This window comes from Vicugna pacos, chromosome 32 (genome assembly GCF_048564905.1).
Source record: "Vicugna pacos chromosome 32, VicPac4, whole genome shotgun sequence".
Lineage (NCBI taxonomy): Eukaryota > Metazoa > Chordata > Mammalia > Artiodactyla > Camelidae > Vicugna > Vicugna pacos.
Window position 1 is genome coordinate 2,496,168 of NC_133018.1, and position 21,394 is coordinate 2,517,561.

Below are 21,394 nucleotides of genomic sequence, written 5' to 3' on the forward strand. Positions count from 1 at the left end.
TGAGCCCTGTGCACTTTGAAAGAGGGTTAAGTGAGGGAGTGAGCCACCACTCCCTGCAGCGCCTCTGTGGCTCCTTTGGGTTTCACTTGACCTCATTGAGTTACAAGTGTACTTTTTTTTGCTATAACTGGCCCCTGGGCACAAGCTTTATCTGGGTGCAGATTTAGAAACTCTGTTCCCTCCTTGGAGGAAAATGAGCTGTTCAGTTTCCAACTTGGCACCTCCCTAAAGAATTTCAGAGACACGTGACTCTGATCGCCTCCCACGCTGGCCCTGGAATCCAACCTGCATGTGAGACATGAGTTCTCACTGAGTGCCTGATGACGCTGGACGCTAGCAGGTATTTGTTGAGCTCTTGTGTACGCCCTGCATCTTGTTTGGGACTGGAGATAACAGGCCAAGCAGTTGTGGTCCCTGCCCTCAAGGAACTTATGTCCATCCTCCAGCATATGTTTGTGTGTGTGTGTGTAGTAAGCTAGTACATAGATCAAGGTAGTACAGGATTACAAATTGTGATAAGCCCTTGTGGGAGCTGAGATGGAGATGTATGGCGTGGTGGTCAGGGACTGGCTTTGGGTGACTGGGTGGATAGTGGTCCCTTGAGAAGCCTGGAAATTAGGGGTACAGAAGGGTCGGAGAATTCTTTTACCAGACGTCAAATTTGAGATCAGTTGGCGCCCAAGTGGCGGTCAGGAGCACTGGCAATTTAGTGGTAGGAGTCAAGGGATACAAGTGTTTAATGTGAAGCCACGAGCCTGGGCAAGGTCACCTTGTGCTTGAGTGCAGAGGGAGCCGGGCAGTAGGCGAGGCAGTCGACAGAGAGGCCCCGGGAAGATAGGGCTTCCGAGAGGAGGCAGCTCAACCCGACAGGGCGGAACCGACTGAGTCCTCAGCCCAGGCTCCCAGAGTCCTGCTGCGCTCGCCGGGCATGCGCGCCGGCCCCAGAGACCACGGCTCCCGGCATGCCAAGCGCTCGCTTCCGGGGCGGGACCCGGAAGTGGCTACGGAGCTCGGCCGAGGAGCCGAGCTTGGAGTTATCTGCCGTCGTTTTTCGCGTTTGCTGGTCCCGCCGCCGCCTCCGCCGCCGCCATGGGGAAGCGACAGCACCAGAAGGATAAGATGTAAGCCGAGCCGCCGGGAGCGGGCCTCGTCGGTCTCAGTCCCCGCCTGGCCGCAGTCTGCGCCGCGCCCCCTCAGCGTCGCCTCTCCCGGAAGCCCCCGCCCTTGGCGGCGGGGTGGCTCCTCCCGGTGGCGGGGCCTTCGCGGTCCCCGACCCGCGCGCGGCCCCTCCCCGTGCGCGGTGCTCGCCCCCCAGCCTACTTGCTGGCTACAGCATCTTCCAATTTAGAAGCACTCTTGCCCCACATTTCCCTCCAGCTGCCGCCTAGTTTCTCTGATTAGCTTCGTGAGAAGACGAGAAACAGCTGTGTCCCCCCGCCGTTTTCTGCTGTCCCTTGAAACCACTCCAGTCGGGCTCTCGCCCCCAGCACTACTCTTGTCGAGGTTCCAGAAACTTCCATGTGGCTGCATCCAGGAGTCAGTTCTCAGCCTTCGTTTTGTTGGACTTCTCAACAGCGCGTGACCACCTCTCTCCTTCGGAAGCCCTTCTTCGGTGTCTGGGACGCCACACGCTCTGTGTTTTCACGGGTTCCTCAGGGGCCTCATTTTCTCGGTCTCCTTTGCTGGAGCTTCCTCCCCGCTCCCCGACCCCACACGTCACGTCCGCCAGGTTTCCTGTCCACTTTCATTCTCCCCGGTTGCTCTCTAGTCTTAGAACAGTCAGCGGTTTACTCAGCATCTCTGGAGATCTGATGGAGATCTCTAATTCAGTATGTCGCATACCGAACTTTTTTTAAGTTCTTTTTTGGGGGAGTAATTAGGTTTATTTATTTTTAGAGGGGATTGTATCCAGGACCTCACATGCACCGCTACCACTTGAATACCCACCCCACCAAACTCTTGATAGTCAAAGCCTGAGCCTGCTCCTCCCCCCATTGCCCCATCTCAGTGGTCACACCGCTGCTCAGGTTGCTGGGGTCAGAAGCCCGGAGGCTCCCTTTGCCTCGCATCCATCAGTAAGCCCTGGTGGCTCCTCCAGGGACCGACCACTTCTTCCTCGTTCACGCATCCTCCCACAGGTGAAGTTTATGCCAGCTCCTTCTTGGACCTTTGTAGTCATCCTCTGGTTTTCTGCTGTCTCTTGCTTGTCCCTCTCCACACAGCAGCCGAGTGATGCTTTGAGGACTTATGCTGGATCATGGATCATGGGGGGGCCCTGCGCAGAAGCCTCCAGCAGCTTTTCATCCTGCTTGAAGCAAATCCAGAGTCCTGCATCCTGTGAGGCCCCTGGACACGAGGCCGACACCCGTGCCTCCTTCATGTGCTGCCCCCCCAAACTGCCCCACTCTTCTTCAGTGGCTTCGTGCTTCTTTGGAAACACACCAGCTTTTCCTGCCTCAGGGCTTTTATGCGTGATTAGCCTGCTTGGTCCCTTTGCCCAGAAAGCTCTTCCTCCTTTAGGTGGCTACCTGCTTCTCATCATTGGGCCATGTGTTAAATTCAGTTCGTTCCCTTCAGAGTGGGACCGTTTGTGTTTGCTTACTGGTCTGTGTCTCCCCATGTTCTGTTGTGTTTATCACTATGTGCCTGACACATAGTAGGTGTATTTTGTTTTTGGATGGAGGGACTGGCGATTGAACCCAGGACCTCTTGCATGCTGAGCACGTACTCTACCACTGTACTATGTCCCCACCATAAGCGTTTGTTGAATGAGTGAAATGATTCAGTCATCAATTTCTTATTTCTGGAGACTATCCTCTTTATAAAGGGGGTGGTAGTAAGATCCTCTCTCTCTCCACAGGTACATCACCTGTGCTGAATACACTCACTTCTATGGTGGCAAGAAACCAGGTAAGGCATGAAATCCTTCTGTTCCCTTGGGTGTGGGGGATGTAATTAAGGAATGATGTCTTCACTGTAGAGTTAATCTTTGAAAATTAACAACAAGAACTTGGAAACTATAGACAAATGGGCTGAGGACATAGACAACTCAAGAAAGAGGAAATACGCTAAACGTGGGAGAATATGTTTAATCTTGGTAGTGACTCTTTAAACATAAGTTAAAATAATATTTTCCCTATTAAGTTAGCAAAGAATAAAAAGAATGAAAAGAAAGAAGAATGGAAAGAATGGTACCCAAAGCTATCAGGGCTGTTGTAAAAAGAGCACTGTCATGATAGCTGATGGGAACAGGACTGGCACAGCCTTTTTGGAAAACAAAGCTGAGCCCCGCAGCAGGGTGTTAGTCAGGGCTGTGGCAGAAACCCACCCGTAGTGGCTTAAACAAGTGTGTGTTTTTTCCCTCTCAGCTCTTTCTTGATGTACCCCATGTTTTGGTTCTGTTTATAGGAAGGTTTTAGTTCATAGCAATTCCTGAGCTAGGTAATTAACATGAGTGTTTTCTTTTGTTTATTTTCATTTTGGCAGGTTTTACTTTATTATTTTTACTGAAGTGTAATCGATCCACAACACTGTGTTGCTTCCAGGCTCACAACACAGTGCTCTGATATTTCTACACTTGGCAAAATGCTCCCCACGATAAGTCTGGTTACCAGTGTAATCACACCGAGTTATTACAGCGTCACTGAGTCCGTTCCCCGGGCTGTGCAGCTCATCCCCATGACTTCCGGGAACTCTTTCTTATAATGTAGTTGAATTGTTCATAAGTACACCTTCGTGAAGTCTTTTACAGAATAAATTTTCTGTGTTTTACTTTCATTTTATCTTACCTTATTCGTTTATTTATTTTGCTTTTATTTTAAACAGACATTCCACAAACAAATTTTCGTCGTTTACCTTTTGACCACTGCAGGTAAGAGTTCTGAGGGCTTACTCTCCCCCTTGTCATTGTTCTCTGGTACTTAATTGTTTGGCAGTGAGTCCGGTCCTTGGGTCAGAGGTGTAGCTTCTGCCTGTGTCCCCCACATCCAAATCATGCCTGGACTGGGAGAAGGGGACCCAGTGATGATGGGGACTGATGATGGTTTTCTGCTGGTTCTGTGTCTCTGTCCGTGTGCGTTGTCCTTTACCTGGTTCTGTACTTACCTTCCCAGGGAGGTAGGCTGTGTTGTTAAGCGTACTTTACAGTTGGGAGAATCAGTGCATAGGAGAGTGAAGTCCCTTACCCAGGTGTCACATCCAGGAAGTGGTGCTACCGAGGTCTGAACCACGGGTCTTACTGTGAGCCTGTGTCTTTCACACTTTACTTTTTGGAGTGAGCATGAAAACCCTCACTCCCCACTCCACAGGTCTGAGTAGTGACTGCAGCTGCAAGAGTCACAATGCCGCGGCCCCACCCCCTTCCCTGGGAATGCAGGTCACTGGTGGGGGTGGAGGTGGGAGTGACCCAGCCGCAGAGCCCCTCCAGTGCTTCTTCCTACCCTAATTAGACCAGTGAACCCCAGCCATCAGGGCTTGGGGGAGTGGGCAGGTCTGATGGTCCCCTTGGGCCTGAGATTCCCCAAGTTTGAGCATGGTCATCTTTGTCCTGGACACCTGTGTCTACATAGCACACTCTCCCCTTTCCCTCCCCTCTTCCAACCTGAGTTCTGATTCCAGAGGCCCAGGTGAGCCTTGAAAGCTGACAAAGGTCTCCTGGTGATTCCAGCACCCTGGTTGAAGCAGGTCAGCCAGATACCACAGGACAGTGGTGGGTGGGAGGGGCAGGGAAGGCCGGGAGCTCCCAGGAGGCGCCTGTGGAGTGGGGAGTGAGGGTTTTCATGCTCACTCCTGGTTCAGGGAGCGTGAGCAAGTGAGGCCCTGGCAGCGTTGGCTGGCTCTCTCCCCACCCCTACCAGTCTTGTCACTGCCTCTTGGGAATGTAGCCTTGGGGATTGGTCTCATGGAAATCTTTGGTTCCCAGTTCCTCCAAGAGGCCTCTGCTCTGTGCCTCACCCATTTTTTTTTTTTTAACTCTCTGGGATTCTGGGTAACTGTGTTTTGAGAGTGTGCCCTCCAGGCCCCATTGGGGGAAGCTGTAGGGACACTGTCTTAGTGTTTGGAGCTTGCTTTTTTTGTTGGTCCCGCTCTGGTCCGTCCCCAGCAGCTCCACTAGGTTAGAGTGGAAGTTTGGGCCAGAGAGGAAAGCAGTGAGGTCACCCCACAAAAGCTCCCTGGGGCAGCATCCAGGGAGGTGACCCCAGAGCTGCCAGGCTGTCCAAGTCCTGGGGTTTGACTTGTGCTGACCAAACTCATAGGTGGCTGATGTACACACCAGCCAGGTCAGCCAGGGCTCCTGATGACTAATGGTGGAAACCTCATGCCAGAGAAAAGAGAAAAGCATTATTGGCTCACGGATGTCTACCAGGTACAGCCCTCCTCCATCTATGGGCTCTGCTGTTCCCAAACAGGCCTGCCACAAGGTGGCACGTGGCCTGTGGCAGCCTGGGCTCTGCAGGCCCTTTGACCCCAACATCCCTGAATCAGAACTTACTTAGACTTGTCTGAGTCACATGGCTACCCCTTGGAAACGTGGGGAGCAGGCAGGGCACCTCCAGATTGTGGTAGCCCCGGCAGGGTCTCAGGACGGGAGAGGGCAGTTCTCAGTAGGACAGTGTGGTCTGTACCTGCTGCATGGGGTTTTGGGGAACAGATTCCATTCCTGACCCTCCGAGGCCACTTCCGGGGACCTCCCTGGGCTTAAGCAAGGTCACCTATGTTACCTGACACAGCAGAAGCTATGGAGGGAACAAGGCTGCTGGTGGCCCAGGGCTCCTGCAGCGCCTCCTGGGGCCCTTGCTTTGGACTTGCTGGTTTGTGCTGGGAGCTTCAAGGGGGCTGGGATGTGGGAGGTCCCCTCTGTGCTGACACCCGGCCCAGCTGTGCAGAGGAGCGGGGGATTGTTGGAGGAATGGGGGCAGGGCAGAGGAAAAAGCCTGCCTGTGACCGTGACCAACTCTCTTCTTTCTCAGCCTCTCTCTGCAGCCCTTTGTCTACCCGGTCTGCACTCCCGAAGGTGTCGTCTTTGACTTGCTGTGAGTTTTCCCTTGACTTCTGAGCTAACAAATGTGATGACACCCGCTTAGGAAGGGGTGTGTGGCAGCTGGAGGCTCTGTGGCTCCAGGCAGGGCCATGCTGGCCACGCTGAGGCCCCGGCAGCCTCAGGAGCCCGGTGCCGCTGTGACCCTCGGTGGGTGGCTCTGCCTGGAGTGGCGTCAGCGTCTCTCCCGATGTGGGGGTCCCTGATGTTCTAATTAGCATCCCAGGTTGATTTTGGAAGTTTCGTGAACGGGGTAGCTCCCACTTCATGACAGCAGAGCCATGATTGTCCAGTGCTGGGTTAGGAGGCATTATGCTCAGTGTTCTGTTCCAACGTGAGCCAGCCTCTAGAGTTTTCTTATGGTTCCTACTGATTTTATTTTTTATTTATTTATTTATTTATTTATTTACATTTTTATTGATTCATAATCATTTTACAGTGTTGTGTCAAATTCCAGTGTTCAGTACAATTTTTCAGTCATACATGGACATATACACACTCATTGTCACATTTTTTTCTCTGTGATTTATCATAACATTTTGTGTAAGTTCCTACTGATTTTAGAGAACTTAGAAATACTTCAAAGTAAAAGGGAAAGTTTACCGTCATCCCACTGTCAGGGGTGACCACTGTTGAGAGCTCTGCTCCCCATTTTCTGTGACTTTATTTGTGGTAACCTGGTTGAGGATCCATGACGATTGTTCCGAATCTGTTTTTCACTCAGTTGTGATGAGGGCTTTCTCCTCACGTCCTTCAGAATTCTCTGCACGCGGCACGTTGTGTGGGTGTATCCATGTTTATGTCCGTCTTTACCCCACCTTGTGCTGTTTACACGTGACGTCTGTGCGTAACTGCAGTAGAAACCCTGAAGGCCTCGTGGCCAGGAACTCCCCACCCCCCAAGGCAGGTGCTGCTGTCCTGGGCTCTGTGGGCAGGGGAGGTGGACAAGGCCCCTCAAGGCTCTCAGCTGGGGGCTGTCCCCTGGACCGTGGCCTTGTCACCAGCTGCGCCTGACCACCTGCCGTGCTCTGTCCTCCCTGCAGGAACATCGTCCCCTGGCTTAAGAAGTACGGGACCAACCCCAGCAATGGAGAGGTAGGTAGCTGTGCAGGGGATTCGTGAGGCTGGGAGACACTGTCCTTGTGTTCTGCAGTTGTCGTGTCCATGGGGTGCAGTGAGCGGGGACTGTCCTTCCCCACACCGATCCTCTCTGAAGGGTTCCCCATGCAGACGTACAGGCTGTCACCTGTCTTCTCGGTCATCGCCACTTCTGGGCGGCAGCATTCCTTTCTGTCCTGTGCCCGGCTTCCCCTAGCGCGGCTAAGCAGCTGCTGCTACGTCCCGCGGGTGGGTGCAGAGAGATTCCGGAGTCAGGTTCCTGCTGACCTGCGCACGCGCCCTGCTTGCTGTCATGTAAATCCTGGGGCTCCTGTGCTGCCCGCCCTTCACTCCTCAGAGCTCCCCTTCCTCTGCTGCAGCCCGGGCCGAGCCTTCGTTTGCTTGGTTGCACCCGTTCCTTCAGCAGGAAGGTGTCAGCCCATGCCGGGCAGGGCCTGTATGCTGGGAACAGGGCGGAGGCGGAGGCAGGAGCAGGGATGCGGGCCCCAGGCGGGGAGAGGTGGTTGCCTGGGGCACGTCTGTTGAGCTGCGCTGTTCAAGCTGGGACCTGAGGACCAGGGGAGACAGGCAGATTGAGTGACGTTAGGGGGCCTTGCAGGCCCTGGAGGGAGCTTGGCTTTGTTCTGGGTGGGCTGGAAGCCAGGCAGGGTTTTACGCCAGAGTGTGCTGTGCCCTGGCCTGTTTGAAAGTCTCACTCTGGCTGCTGTGGTGGACAGACTGTAGGGAGGTGAGGGTGGAAGGCAGGAAGGCCGCCAGGGGCCGTGTCCTTGTGTGGGCAAGAGGTGCTGGGTAAACTTGGACCAGGGTGGAGGCTGAGGAGGTGGGGTGGGGGGCTGGACCCAAGATCGCCCTGGAGGGTGGGCCACTGGGACTTGTTGAGACATCATGTTGGGGTCCAGTCTCCTTGAGGCACAGGAGGGCTCGGTAGTGACCTTGTAGGGCAGTCACATCTTAGGAGGCCTGGGGGTCCATGTCTTACCATGTCCCGTGCCTGCTGGGGACGGGCAGGTAGAACCAAGTGACCCAGCCTGTGCTCAGCGTTCCAGGCTAGCAGGGCTTCAACAGGAAGGCGGGTCCCTCAGAGTCAAGGCAGGAGTGCTGGTAGGGGCAGGGGGTTGGGCCAGAGGTGGGTTGAGGAGGGTGAGCAGGGAGGGCAGGACTTCTCCAGGATCACAGAGGACAGGTTGGCACCCCACTGTGTCTGGGGCAGGTTCGAGGCTGAGGGGTCAGCTGATGGAGGTCTGGCCTGCTGGGGAGCAGTGGCAGGGGGTGTGGGGCCTGGGTTGGGGCCGTGTCTGCTAGGAGGAGGCCCGACCTGAGCGGAGTGAGGCCTGGGCAGCTCTGGAATAGAGACCCTGGAGCCACGTGGAGAGAGGAGGCTGTCATTGTCATTGTCTTCAGGGAGGCCCAGGGGCCTGGGTGCTGTGAGGCCAGGAGAGGGCTGAGTCCCGGCTTCCAGTCCGGACACGTGAGATGTCGCTAATTCAGTATTTACTCAGCTGTTGTCTTGTTCTCTGTTTTCTGGGACATTCAGGGAGGAGTAGGGTCTGAGGGCCCTGGGCTCACATGCTTTTCTCCCCGAGATGGCCACCCGGACCATGGCTTTTCTCTTGGCTGGTTGGCGAGGCATGGGGGCCTCACCTCCTCTTTCTTGTCCTTTGAAAGTGTGACCAGCAGTGTTTTCTGCAAGGCCTGCTGCTTGGAGCATGCGGGCTCTGGAGCCTCCCCTGGGGTCCGTGCTCAGGCCTGTGCCTCACAGGGCCGGGGGAGAGGAGCTTCTGGTGGGAGCAGTTTGAGGGGGCGCCTGCCATCGGTCCTGGGGTGAAGTACCTGCTGCACAGGTGTGCAGGTAATTTGACTAACGAAGGAAGGAAGCAGCTGCCGGGAAGCGGGTCGGGGACTCCCACCACAGGGGAGGGAGGACGCAGGGCGCAGCCAGGCTTGGGGCCTGGCCAGATGCCCACCCAGCATCTCCTCTGGGCCAGATGGACAGGACCGCGCCTCCCAGGGGGCCCACGGCTACAGGGTTGTGCTCCTGGGCATGGCTCTGCCTCCGTCCGGGGTCTCTCCACAGCCCCCTCTTCCTCTAATCAAGCTCCCCACCCTGGGTGGCTTTCTCCTGGCTGCACGGACTTGGCTTTACTGTATGAGAGCTGAGCCGCAGACGCAGTTTTGGGAAACAGGAACCCATCACATCCACTTTGGAGCGTTTGGGTGTGTTTCCCCCTCTTCCCGCTCTTCTGCGCCTGGTCTCCTTCAGTGGGCATGAGGCGCAGTGATGGGGTCCACACTTCGTACCCACTGCCCAGCTGAAGAAATGTACTCGCTTTAGATTTGTGCAACCAGTGCTCACCATAAAAGCGCCTGAACATCACAGAAGCATAAAACAAGCCTCCATCCTTGGCCTTGGCTTCAGCCTGGGCCTCGCGCCTGCGAGTGGGCAAGGGCTGCATGCCTCATCCGGGTTGCATGCCATCCCGGGCCCCCAGCCTGCCTGCCGCTGCCAAGGCAGAATGGTCAGAGACCCCAGAGTCTGCCTGTTTCACCAGCTCCATGAAGTTAGTCACGTATTTGTTATTATTAATTATTAATGACACTTTTTCCAGAAACTGGACGGGAGGTCCCTGATCAAGCTGAACTTTGCCAAGAACAGTGAAGGTGAGTGATCCCCATACAGCCAGCTCCAGGCTTGGCCTGCAGAACCTGCCTCTCACCGAGTTCCTGTCTCTGTCCGATCAGCCTGCACACTGGCTTTTGGTTTCAGAGATGCAGTAATTTCCTCTTACAGGTCCAGTAGTTTAAAGCCAGGGGCCCAGGAACCTCAGCACTTCTCCCCACAAGAGCACATGGGCCACGTGGGCCACCGGTGGCCTTTGTGGGTACAGCTGGACTCCGTGGGGCACAGGCCCTACCTGGCCACAGCTCTGGCCCAGTTGTCACTGGAGACGGAAGCTGCCCAGGCTGCAGCCCAGGTTGGGTGGCCCGGCACGGGATGTGGGAGCTCTGACATTTGCCTGGCGGCTCTTGGGCTGGGCTTTCGTTCACCACTGCTCCTAGAACCCCAGCCCGGTCCTGGGGACCGCTGCTCCATGCCCCTCCACAGCGTCCCCTGTTCTCCTTGGCCAGATGTCAGGTTGAGGTTGGTGTCCCAGGCCACTGGGCGAGTGCATTCCTGGGAGATGTCCGGCCCATGGCAGGCACTGATTTGCTGTGAGTGAGCAGGCTTCGGGGGACAGAGCCCAGCCCTCCATGGCGGTCCCTGGGCGTCGAGGGTTCTCTGCTCTGGGAGTGGCTGATTCTGGGAGGCACAGAGTGTGTCTCTTATCGACAAATATTTACTGAGCACCTGCCATCTGCTGAGAGCAAAACAGACCAGGTCTCTCCCGAAATAAAACGGGGTGGAAATTGGAAAACAGACCACTATAATGTGTCAGAGAAAGAGGTAAAGCAGGGGTGGGAGAGGCTGGCAGGAGGACTCATAGGGTGTGAGTAGAAATCTGAGAGGATGGGGAGGACGGATGGGGGAGACCTGTGGGGATGTGGGGAGAGCATTCCAGGCAGAGGGCTCGGCCTGTGCAAAGGCCCTGAGGCACAGCCAGGAGTCCAGTGTTGCTGGAGCAGTGTAAGCGAAGTGGGGAGCAAGGGTCATGATCAGGGGTCAGGTGGGACATGGTTCAGGGCAGACCTGTGGGGCCCGGGGTGCCATGGGAGGGCTTGCAGATTCCAGTGAGAGAAAACAGACCTAACTTTTGCCTTTAAAAAAAATTTTTTTATAACAACTTTGACCTAGAGATCGCCTTTTTTGGCTTTGTTTTGTTTTTTTTTTAGTTGAAATTCTCAGGCACATGAAAGTAAAGAGGATTAGGACGATGATGCCCTGCCCCGTGTCCACCCCCAGCCTCAGCTCCCAGCCACCGTCCACCTGTCTGATTTGATCTGAGCCCCCTCTCTACACCCGCTTAGGTGGTTTTGAAGCAAATCTCAGACATCGTCCCATTTCATGCTTTAGTACTTCAGTGTGTATCTCTAAAAGCTAAGAAGTTAGGAAGTAATATCATAATACCACTAATACACGTAAAAAGTTAATAGAAATTCCTTAATATTACTGAATATCCAGCCAGTGGTCAAATTTCCAGAATGCTCCCATAATTTTTTTTGTAGTTTTGAAATCAGGATTTTGAGAGTCTATGCACACCTGTGTGGTTGATGTTATTAGGTCTCTCATCTGTCAGTGTCTCGTCCTCCCCCTGCCCCCCCCCTGTGTAATGCCACTTGCTGGGACTCATTTGCATAGGCTTCCTGGCTGCGGGTGTGGGGTTGGGTCAGGGTCTGGGCCAGAGAGGGCAGCCAGAGTTCGTTGCAGTAACCCAGGTGAGGGGCGCAGGAGGTGAGGGGATGGGGCAGGGCTGAAGGAAGAGCTGCTGGGGGGTGTGCAGTGGTGACAGGTCAGAAGACTGGTCCAGGTGCATCTGGAAGGGTGGGCCGGGGGCTAACAAAACTGACTCCTCTGAGGAAGGCCGTGCAGGGCTGGGTCTTGCAGGACGAACGGGAGTTTATGCTGTTGGAGGAGTGGCTTGAGCAGCTGGCTGTCCCTCTGGGTCTGGTTCTGGGTGCTGACACAGGGCCCCCTCCTCCCTCTCTGACCTCGGGCCAGGGAAGTACCACTGCCCGGTGCTGTTCACTGTGCTCACCAGCAACACCCACATCGTGGCCATCAGGACCACCGGCAACGTCTACGCCTACGAGGTGGGTTCTGGGGAGCAATGTCGCGTGCGTGTCCTTGAGGAACCCTGGGCTGGTGCCTGTGTCCTGGCCTGCCTGTGAAGCCTGCATTCTGGGAGCTGCCAGCACAGCCAAGGAGGCCTCCCTGTAGCCCTAAACCTGAGCTGTGGGCAGTCCTTGTTCCGCAGGACCCACACTGGGAGGGATCCTGTGCTCGGAGGATGGGCCCCAGGGCTGCCAGGGTACGCGTAGGGGTAGGGGGTCCCGATGTCCACACCCATCCTGCTCTGGGCAGGAGACCCTTCCGAAGCCGTTTCCATGCCCATCCCTGGAGGTTGGCCCCTGGGGCTCTGGGGTCACAGTTTGTTGAGGCTGTAAGACAAGATGTGTGTGAGGACAGCCTCCTGCCTGGTGTCCAAGAAGCCCCATGCCTTGGTGGCACACGCTTGTCTCAGCCTCCTTTTCCCACCCCTGGGTGGGCTCTGGGCCCCTGCACCAGGCTGGGGAACAGGCGCCGTGACAGCACACTTCCCCCCGGCCTTAGGCGGTGGAGCAGCTGAACATCAAGGCCAAGAACTTCCGAGACCTGCTGACCGATGAGCCCTTCTCCCGGCAGGACATCATCACCCTCCAGGTGGGCATCCCCTTAACCCATCCGGCCCTGGAGGGGCCCTGCCCAGTGCCTTGGCGTGGCTCTGCCCGGTGTGGTTCCCCAGCTGCCTGGGCTGTTTGGCAGAGCCCTTCCTGCCCTCGGTCACCCTGGGCCTTGTCACAGGCCACCTCCTCAGTCCTGGGCTCACAACTCCCCTCCAGTGCTACCCCTGTTGTGTCAGGGCCCCTCCTTTCTGCCCCCAGAGCCACCTCCTCACCAGGTGGCCCCATCACAGGCCTCAGGGCAGGAGCTGGTGCAGGCCTGGGACGCAGGCTTGAGTGCAGAGCATGTCCGGAGGTGTTGGAGGGCGAGTGAGTTCAGGAGACACTCAGACCCTTGGAGAGTCAGGGACTGAACTGGACCCTCTCGGGCTTGTGACGCTCCCACCAGAGATGGACGTGTGTCCTTCACCTGGGGCGGGCTCGCATCTCCAGGGAGCCTGGCGGGGGTGAAACAAGGGGCGTGTGTTTGCTGCGTTGGGGAAGGAGGGGACGCGGCTTGGCGAGCAGCTGGCCCTTAGTGCCGCCGTCCCTTCTCCACCCCTGCTCATTGCCCAGCCCAGGACAGAGCCTCTCCAGACCCCCAGTGCCCCCATTTCTGCTTGACCACTACCCCCAGGCCCGGACCCTCGGTGGCCCCACAGTCACACAGCCCAGGACGCTCCGGCTGTGGTGCTGGGCTCACTGCCATATCTGCTCTTTCTGCCTTAGGACCCCACCAATTTGGACAAGTTCAACGTTTCCAACTTCTTCCATGTTAAGAATAACATAAAAATAACAGACCCAGGTGCGTACAGCCAGGGCTGCCTGGGTGCAAGGGGTGTGGGTGGAACAGTCCATCTCCTGGGCGAGGCCCCCGCCTTCCTGGGGCTGGAGCGTCCGGGCGTCTCACCCAGATCTGTGCGGGCTGTGTGCTTCCTGAGCTGACGCCGCATCCTCCTGTGCTGAGGTCGGGGAATAGCCTGGCCATGCCCGCCATCGAGGCCAGGTGTGTGGGGTGCACCTGGGCCTTTGTGTTGTGGTGCCACCTCCTTCCCCCGTCAGGGCTCAGCTCCAGGCTCCTCAAGGCTGCTTCCTTGCCCGGGTCCGCAGGTGTCCAGGTGGGCCCTCTCCTTGCCCCTCAGAGATTGTGCCCACCACTGGGACAGGCTTCGGGAGACCAGGCTGGCTGTGACCGCTGGGGCCTGGGCTGGGTGGGGCCGGAGTGGTAGACTTGCTGTTCCTTCCTCCATAGGCTCCTCCCTGGGTTGTCTGACCGGGAGGGTGTGACCGTGATGAAGGCTCCGGTCATGTCATGCTTGTGTCCCTGCCAGGGCTTCTGCTCTGTGGTTGCTGTGGCCTTCTGTCCCCGTCTTGCACACCTGGGACATTGATGGGGCCTGGCTGCTCAGGACCACATGCTGTCTCGTAGATGAAGAAAAAGCCAAGCAGGACCCGTCTTACTATCTAAAGAACACGAACACGGAGACCCGGGAGACGCTGCAGGAGCTCTACAAGGAATTCAAGGGGGACGAGGTGCTGGCGGCCACCATGAGGGTCCCTGAGAAGACGAAGGTGGATAAGCTGAATGCCGTGAGTAGGTGGAGGGCCTCGCTACTGCCACGCAACCCCTCGCGGTGCTACTGGGGACGGGGCCGCAGGAAGGAGGCTGGGCCACGCAGGGGAGGTGTCCCCAGTCCTGGAGGGTCTGCAGTGGACCCTGGCCTGAGCTGGCCAGCCCTGAGCAGATGTGCTGGGTGGACGGCTGCCTGGTAGCTTCAATGGTTCTTTGCGGCATAGCAGCCTGGGGCACGTGGGTGTAGGGCAGAGTCTCGTCCTGCACAGCTGGTCACTCAGTGCCCAGAGCAAACCCGGGGGGCTGTGGTGGGGGTGGGGAGCAGGTGGTACCAGGGCACCTGGTGCCCGCCCTGCCTGGGCCTCTGCCCATCCCTCACCTCCAGTCCATAGCGGCCTGGGGCCCCCAGTCAGCAGTGATGGCACCAGGACTTGTGCCCTGTCCTGTCAGGCCCCAAACAGCCCCTCTGCAGTTCAGGCAGGGCCTGGTGAGCTGGGGCTGGGGAACCCCAGGGGAGGGGAAACCTCTGAGTCTCCCCTTTAAAGAATTATCCAGAAAACTTGGCGTGGTAAAAGGAGACAGTTTGTTGTTTAAAATCCCACTTTTCTAATATGACATTTCCTAGCGTTTTGGTGTGCTTCTGTCTTATGGGAAGAAACCTTTTCTTTCACCACTTGGGTTAAAAGATAAACCCCGTTGTCGAGGCTTATTCTTTCTTGTAGGAACTTGAAACGTCTAGAAAGAAACAAGTTCCCGGTGTCCTGAACCCCAGGGTGCCAGTCTCTGCCTGGCGTGCTCTTCAGAGCTTCACTTAACTTGAGAGCCCCAGCAGCCCAGCTTTCAGCCCAGTCAAGGCCTGGGGGCCACTGGCCCATCCCGCCCTGCTCCCTGGGCCCTGGAGGAGAGGCCGATGTGGGCCAGGCTGTCCTGTGCATCCCCTGGAGGCCCCTGCTGGCGCGTGTGGTGACCAGGGACGCCTTCCTGGAGGAGAGGCACCCAGCAGGGCCTGAGTGGCGGGGAGGCCTCCCTGGTGCTGACAAGCCGTCGTGGGTTTCTTGGCAGGCCCACTATTCCACCGGGAAGGTCAGCGCCTCCTTCACCTCCACTGCCATGGTTCCGGAGACCAAGCACGAAGCAGGTAGCGGCCTCCATCCCCATTGCCGGCGTTGACAGTGGCTGAGGACGGGGTGCCCTGCCTCCCTGCCCTCCTCACTTCTCAGCACTGCTCAGCGCCTGGGCGTCTTGGGCTTGTAGGCAGCCCAGGGGCGGTCAGGCGAGGGCGGGCCCTCTTGAAAGTGGGCTTGGGCCTGGGATGGGGCGGCTGTTGGGGTGGGGGCCCTCCCTGTGCTGGGGCTGCCTCACCTCAGGTTCCAGCCTGCGTCCTGCCTTGCCATCTGCCTCCACTCCAGCCCTCTGCCTCCCCTCACTCACCTTCGGAACCGCTGAGCCCTCCCTGCTGCCCTGCTCTCCCCAATCTGGGGCCCGCCCAGCCCCCCTGGGCTGAGGGCAGGCAGGCAGCTCCGGCCTCTGTCTGCAGCCGCCATCGACGAGGATGTGCTGCGCTACCGGTTTGTGAGGAAGAAAGGCTACGTGCGGCTGCACACCAGCCAGGGCGACCTCAACCTGGAGCTGCACTGTGACCTGGTGGGTGCGAGGCCCCCGTCCTGGGAGCCAGAGCCCTCTGCCCTCTCCTGGCCTAGCACACAGTCCTGGGGCCACGCAGCTGCCCCCATCCCTCCTCACTGATCCGGCTACACACAAGGGCCTGGGGCCCTGGGACCCTGGGACGGCCGCCGTGCGCCTCACGGAAGCCCGTGGCCTGTTTTGCAGACGCCAAAAACCTGCGAGAACTTCATAAAACTCTGCAAGCGGCGATACTACGATGGCACCATCTTCCACAGGTCCATCCGGAACTTCGTGGTCAGTGCCCAGGGCCCTGCTCCTCGGGGGCCCCGCCCAGCTGGCCACACTTGCCTTGGCGGGGGGACGACCCAGGAGGGCCCCATTCCTGCCGGGAGTAGCTGGAGGTGGGGGGTCCAGCTTGTTCACTGGCCTTTGTTCTTCCTGCAGATCCAGGGGGGTGACCCCACTGGCACAGGCACAGGTAGGTACTGGAGCTGGGTCCCCTGGGGGAGATGAGTGTGGTAGCCGTGAGGCCTGTGTGATCCATGAGAAGCCCCCAACCTCCGCTGCCCCTCAGAGCCCCATCAGCCTGTCAGCTGCTGGGGCCAGGCCCACTCCCTCACCCTGTATGCTGTGAGCAGTGACCCCCATCTCCTGGACCCTTTACTCCCTATTCTGGGGTCTGGGCCAGGTGGGGTCCAGGGAGAGTTGGTGATGAGAGTTCCTTGCGCCAATGGTACCTGGTACCCCCGGGACTCCACACAGATTTCTGAGCTGTGCCACACCAGTAGGCTACCCTTGGCTGGGACCTGGTCACTCTTGGTGTTACGTGCTCCCTTCTCTTCCAGGCGGGGAGTCATACTGGGGAAAGCCCTTCAAAGATGAGTTCCGGCCCAACCTCTCACACACGGGCCGTGGCATCCTCAGCATGGCCAACTCGGGGCCCAACACCAACAAGTCTCAGTTGTAAGTCTGTGGGCCGTCATGGGAGAGGCCTGGCTCTAGCAGGTTCTCCCTAAAGGTGGTACCCAGCCTGAATCTAGTCCAAAGATTGTCCAGCCCCACTAGGGACACATACAGGACACCTGCAGACCTGCCCCCAGGAGGTCGGCAGCAGCCAGGCCTGGAGACAGAGCCCTAGCCCCTTCCCGGGTGTCCGTGCCCTGGGCTGCTCCGGGGCTGCCCTTGGAAGCCTGCCTGGAGAGGGTTGCTGGTGGGGTCGGAGGCCGGGCTGGGGAGGCTGGCACTCTCCCCGACCACCCCTTCCCTCCCCAGCTTCATCACCTTCCGCTCCTGCGCTTACCTGGACAAGAAGCACACCATCTTCGGGCGGTAAGAAGCTGTGTGCCTGGGCTGGCCCTGCGCTCACCTGCCCTCGTCCCTGCCTCTGCACAAGTGGGGACTTGGGGCTTCCCTGCGGGCTGGGGGCCGTTTGGCCCTCAGAACCTGTCAGCTCAGGTGGGGAACCTCTCCTGCGGCCTGGCCAGCTGCCCTGCCCAACCCTCTGGGGCCCAGTCTTCATCTTTCTGTCCAGGGGTTGTCTTTCTGCCCAGGGGTCGGCCCATGAGGTATTTCCAGCTTCATGGCCTTGTGGTCTGTCACACCCTCTAGCTCTGGTCATAGTGCAGAAACAGCTACAGACAGGAGGGAACCAGTGACGTGGGTGCGGCCCAGTCAGTCTTGATTGTTGTCACCAGCAGCCCCCACCAGGCCTGCTGACCACACTCCTGCCTCTCCTCTGGCCCCTGGTCTCCTGGCCTGACTGGCTCTTTCTGAAGCCAGCCTGTGCCCCTGGCTGACCACAGAGACTTGGCCTTTGGGGTGCCCTGCCCCAGGCAGTCTCAGGTGCCCTGTTGCTCTGCTATAGGGTTGTTGGGGGCTTTGACACACTGACAGCCATGGAGAATGTGGAGAGTGACCCCAAAACTGACCGCCCTAAGGTATGCACCCCGGGAGAAGAGAGGGGCCACCCCCAGGCTGAGCACTGGGCAGGCACCTGGCAGGGGCTGGAGGGGGCCCTCTGCTCACTCCCCCTCCCCACCCCACTAGGAGGAGATCCGAATTGAGTCCACCACGGTGTTTGTGGACCCTTATGAGGAAGCTGACGCTCAGGTGAGGGAGGAGGGCCGAAGAGGGGTGGGGGATTCCCGCTCCCTTGCTGGAGTTGCGCCCCCCAAGGGCTCCAGGCAGCCACTATCCTGTCCCGCCAGATCGCTGCCGAGCGGAGGATGCAGCTCGAGGCGACAGAGGCCCGGGAGAGCACAGCCAAGACGAGCCAGGCCCCACAGGGCAGCCAGGGCCCCCAGACGTACCGCCAGGGGGTGGGCAAGTACATCAGCCCCGCAGTCACGTGAGTGTCCATGGTGCCCTCCTCCCCTCAGTGTCCACAGGTCCATGGTGCCCTCCTCTCCCGTGTCCCTGGGTCAGAGCTGTTATTGGCCGGGCAGCCACAGGCCCGGGCCTCTTGCAGTGAGTGGGCTGCCATGGGGGCCCCCTGCGGGCTGAAGAGACGGGGACTTTGGGGTGGGGGGCAAGGGGCTGTGTGACGCTTGGGGTCTGGTTCCCCCCCGGCAGCTCTCGTCTGCTGCTTCTCTCCCAGGAAGCGTGTGGCAGAGGAAGAGCCATCAACCAGCGCCATGGCCCCTGCAGCCAAGAAGAAGCCCAGCCGAGGTTTTGGGGACTTCAGCTCGTGGTAGCAGCAGGCCTGCCACCCTGGAGCCTGGTAGGGACGTGGGACGGGGGGCTTGTGTCCACGTCTCCGAGCTGTATGCCCTATGAGCTGTGACTCAATAAAGCTCTGGCCTGTTGCCTGGGTCCCCTTTATTGGCCTTGGGAGTCACCGGCCACCGCCTCCATCCCTCCCTCAGCAGAGGGGCCTGGCCTGAGGGGAGGAAGGGGTGCTTCCAACCCTCGGCCCCCCCCCCGTCTCGTCATCTCCGTTGTGGCCTGTTCACTCCACGTGGTCCTCCAGTGGTGTCACCCGAGACCTTGTTAAGGAACATTCTTAGGCCCCAGACCTTCTGACCTGGACTCTGGAGGCGGGGCTCCTGAGCAGCCAGGCCTGAGGACCCTGGACTTTTTCTCGGCTTTGACATTTTCTCAAGGCACCTTCCTGGCCACCACACCAGCATTTCCTTCCTATGAAAGACCTTCAGGGACCCATTCTCCCTGCTCTGCTCTCTGCAGCCCCCAGCCTGGACCCTGCCCCCTTGGCTTTCTGGAAGCACCTGCAATGGCTCAGGGGCCACGGTCTCCTCTGCTGTGAGGCTGATGGGGTCACTGTCCCCCGCCAAGGCCCGTGTCCTGCTGCTGTCCTCGGGCCCATGTAGCCTCCACCTGCCTCCCCCGCCGAACTTCTACCACTGGTTCCAGAACTGCTCCGTGTCTGCTGCTCAGGCCCAGCCCGTCCCGCTGCCTCCTCTGAGCCTACAGGCACGTCCACGCAGACGCAGCACCTGCCCCGCTCAGTGGCCCGCTGCCACCTTGGTCCTTCCCACTGCCCTAAGGGCCTGCCCCTGCCCGCGCCCGTCAGCCGGGGACCTGGCTCTGCAGCGACCTGCCCACCCCTGCTCCAGCTACAGGCTGCTGTCTGATGACTCCCTTGTGAGGCTCATGCCAGTGTTGCTCCCAAGTGTCTGCCTGGCTCCCAGGGAGGCGGTGACCAGGTGGGACATGCTGACACCAGTGAAGACACTTGCTGGCCAGGCCACTCACCTAAGGGCTCCTGGACCCCCGCAGCTGTCCTGGAGGAGGTGAGCACAGGCCTGTACTGGCAGGCGGTCCTGGAAGGGCTGTGCTCCCAGCCCTGAATAGCACAAGACCAGAGCCGCCCCCAGGGGAGGATGACCGAGACCCCAGGCAGAGCAGAGCGGAGTGCCTGAGGCCAGTGACACCACTCACTAGCCGACATCGGACAGTGGCAGCTTTATTTGTAAACTTCACGCAGTCAGAGGCCCGGGGCTGGACACAGGGTGGAAGGAGGCTTTGCACGTGAGTTTGGCAGTCCTGCTCCGAGGGGTAAACCTACAGGCTGGTCTGGGCATCTGGCCCGAGGGAAGGCCGGCCACCCTGGGCTGCAGCCCTGTGGCGCCACCCTACAGCGGGGGCCAGGACTGCCCGGCATCTTTGACAGAGGAGGGTTTATGTTTCTGTAGTTGTTTTTAGAGCTTGGATTGCAGTTTTCTAGATGTTAAAAACACTCGGATTTTGTAAGTCCCTGGTGAGGTCATCAGGTTAATTAAAGGACTTTTGAAATAATTTCCATTTGTAATCCTCCTGATATCTGACAGATGCCATCAAGAATAAGCATGAAGGTATAAAAATACTCTGTATGTACATATAAAGCAGCAGCAGATCCAAGCCACGTGTCTACAGCCAGTGTGCTGTGCAGAAAACACGGTGTAGTTTAACTAAATGCATTTATACTCCTGGCTTTATTGCCACTCTTCTCAAGAAAAAAATATCTTAAATAATTTAAATAAAAGTCATGGGGTGATATTTACTGTTTAGGAACTTAAAAGGGTGGAACATTCTGGCACTTTACCAGCACGTCTGGTATGGTCTCATGAGTATCCTTCCCTGAAGTCCGCCCGTGGTCAGTTCATTTGGTTTCAGAAGGAGCTTGGAGTTTGCAGAAGACTGACAAGCGTTGTGAGTTTTTGTTGGCATCAGTTACAAAAAGTACCAAAGTCATCACGGACCACTGGTGAACACATCACCATGACAACAAAACCAAAGTGCTCAAATCGGAGGAGTCTGAGGTGGTCCCTTGGGGGAAGGGAAGCGTCTCTCGGAGAAGCACCCCCCCCCAATCCCGTCGCGGCACTGAGGCTGGAAGGAGCCAGGCCAGAGGGGAGACGTCAGCTTCGGCCACGTTTCCAGTGATGTCACTCCTCGGGGAAGGGGCCCGCCCATCCTTCTGGGTGTTTAGACAGCTAGGCCGCAGGCATCTGCTGCTTCATGGTTGGCTCAGGCTGACCCCTGGGTGCCGCCTGGAGCCTGCGTGTGGGGGCCGGGACAGCGGATCGTGGGGGGCGGGGGGACAGCCTGGATAGTGGGGGCCCAGCTCGGCGGCCGGTGCTGTGCCGAGCACTCCCTTGGCAACCTGGGACATCGAGAGCTGCTATGGCCCAGTGTGGATGTCCCCCACCCAGGACACCCACTGTCTGGGCTGCGAGCTGTAGGCAGAGATGGCACCAGAGGCAAGCCTGGGCGAGCGGCTGGGCCAGAGCACCGGCTGTGGGGTGCGGGGAGGCGGGCAGGTGCTCGCGGCCACAGGACCACCTGGTCTGAAAGATGCCTGGAGCCGGCCCGCTGCCTTCCTCTCCCTGCCTCCCCAGCCCATCCTGCCCTTCGGCGCTGGGGTCCTGGAGTCTCGCCAAGATGACCACACCCAAGGCCCCCTGATGCCTGGAGCAGCAGGCCAGGCCCACTGGCCAGAGACAGGTTAGAACATGGAAAATCAAAACTTTAAGGGGAGCGCTTTTGGGCCTCCATTCTCTGAAGATTGACCAAAACCCCTGCGCGGTGCTGGCTCCCTGCAGAGGCTCGGGCAGATGGGAACGTCATCTGCCATCCATCGTGGCAGGAACACGGGGTTCAGGAGGCTGCTTGGGGCCCATCTGCCAGCCCGCAGGACCGACCCAGGGGCACCAGGACCCAGAGAGCAAACCAACCTGGGTCTCCTA

The 21,394-nt window shown here is 58.3% G+C and overlaps 1 protein-coding gene across 4 annotated transcripts; it reads left to right on the forward strand.

Moving 5' to 3' along the window:
• Positions 1 to 989: 989 nt before the first annotated feature.
• PPIL2 (peptidylprolyl isomerase like 2) lies at positions 990 to 19,181 on the forward strand. 4 transcript variants are annotated; one of them, XM_031674699.2, is made up of 21 exons: positions 990 to 1,121; positions 2,861 to 2,910; positions 3,826 to 3,871; positions 5,970 to 6,032; positions 7,081 to 7,132; positions 9,763 to 9,814; positions 11,811 to 11,902; positions 12,423 to 12,512; positions 13,241 to 13,316; positions 13,941 to 14,101; positions 15,147 to 15,222; positions 15,622 to 15,728; positions 15,915 to 16,004; positions 16,155 to 16,188; positions 16,556 to 16,673; positions 16,983 to 17,039; positions 17,575 to 17,647; positions 17,757 to 17,819; positions 17,918 to 18,057; positions 18,311 to 18,429; positions 18,894 to 19,181. In XM_031674699.2, the coding sequence occupies exons 1-21, from the start codon at positions 1,090 to 1,092 to the stop codon at positions 19,034 to 19,036; spliced, it is 1,734 nt and encodes a 577-aa protein (XP_031530559.2). In that variant the 5' UTR covers positions 990 to 1,089; the 3' UTR covers positions 19,037 to 19,181. The 4 variants fall into 4 exon arrangements, with proteins under 4 accessions (XP_031530559.2, XP_006213366.1, XP_072809558.1 ...); XM_006213304.4 differs by lacking the exon at positions 18,894 to 19,181 and having other exon boundaries at positions 18,307 to 18,514; XM_072953457.1 differs by lacking the exons at positions 990 to 1,121; positions 18,894 to 19,181 and adding an exon at positions 1,815 to 1,829 and having other exon boundaries at positions 18,307 to 18,514.
• The last annotated feature ends 2,213 nt before the right edge of the window (positions 19,182 to 21,394 follow it).

Bases quoted from the DNA above. Each gene is read 5' to 3' on its own strand.
- PPIL2 (XM_031674699.2), top strand. From the start codon at position 1,090: ATGGGGAAGCGACAGCACCAGAAGGATAAGAT. The intron at 1,122-2,860 runs GTAAGCCGAGCC...CTCTCTCCACAG, and splicing joins CAGCACCAGAAGGATAAGAT to GTACATCACCTGTGCTGAAT. The intron at 17,820-17,917 runs GTGAGGGAGGAG...CTGTCCCGCCAG, and splicing joins ATGAGGAAGCTGACGCTCAG to ATCGCTGCCGAGCGGAGGAT.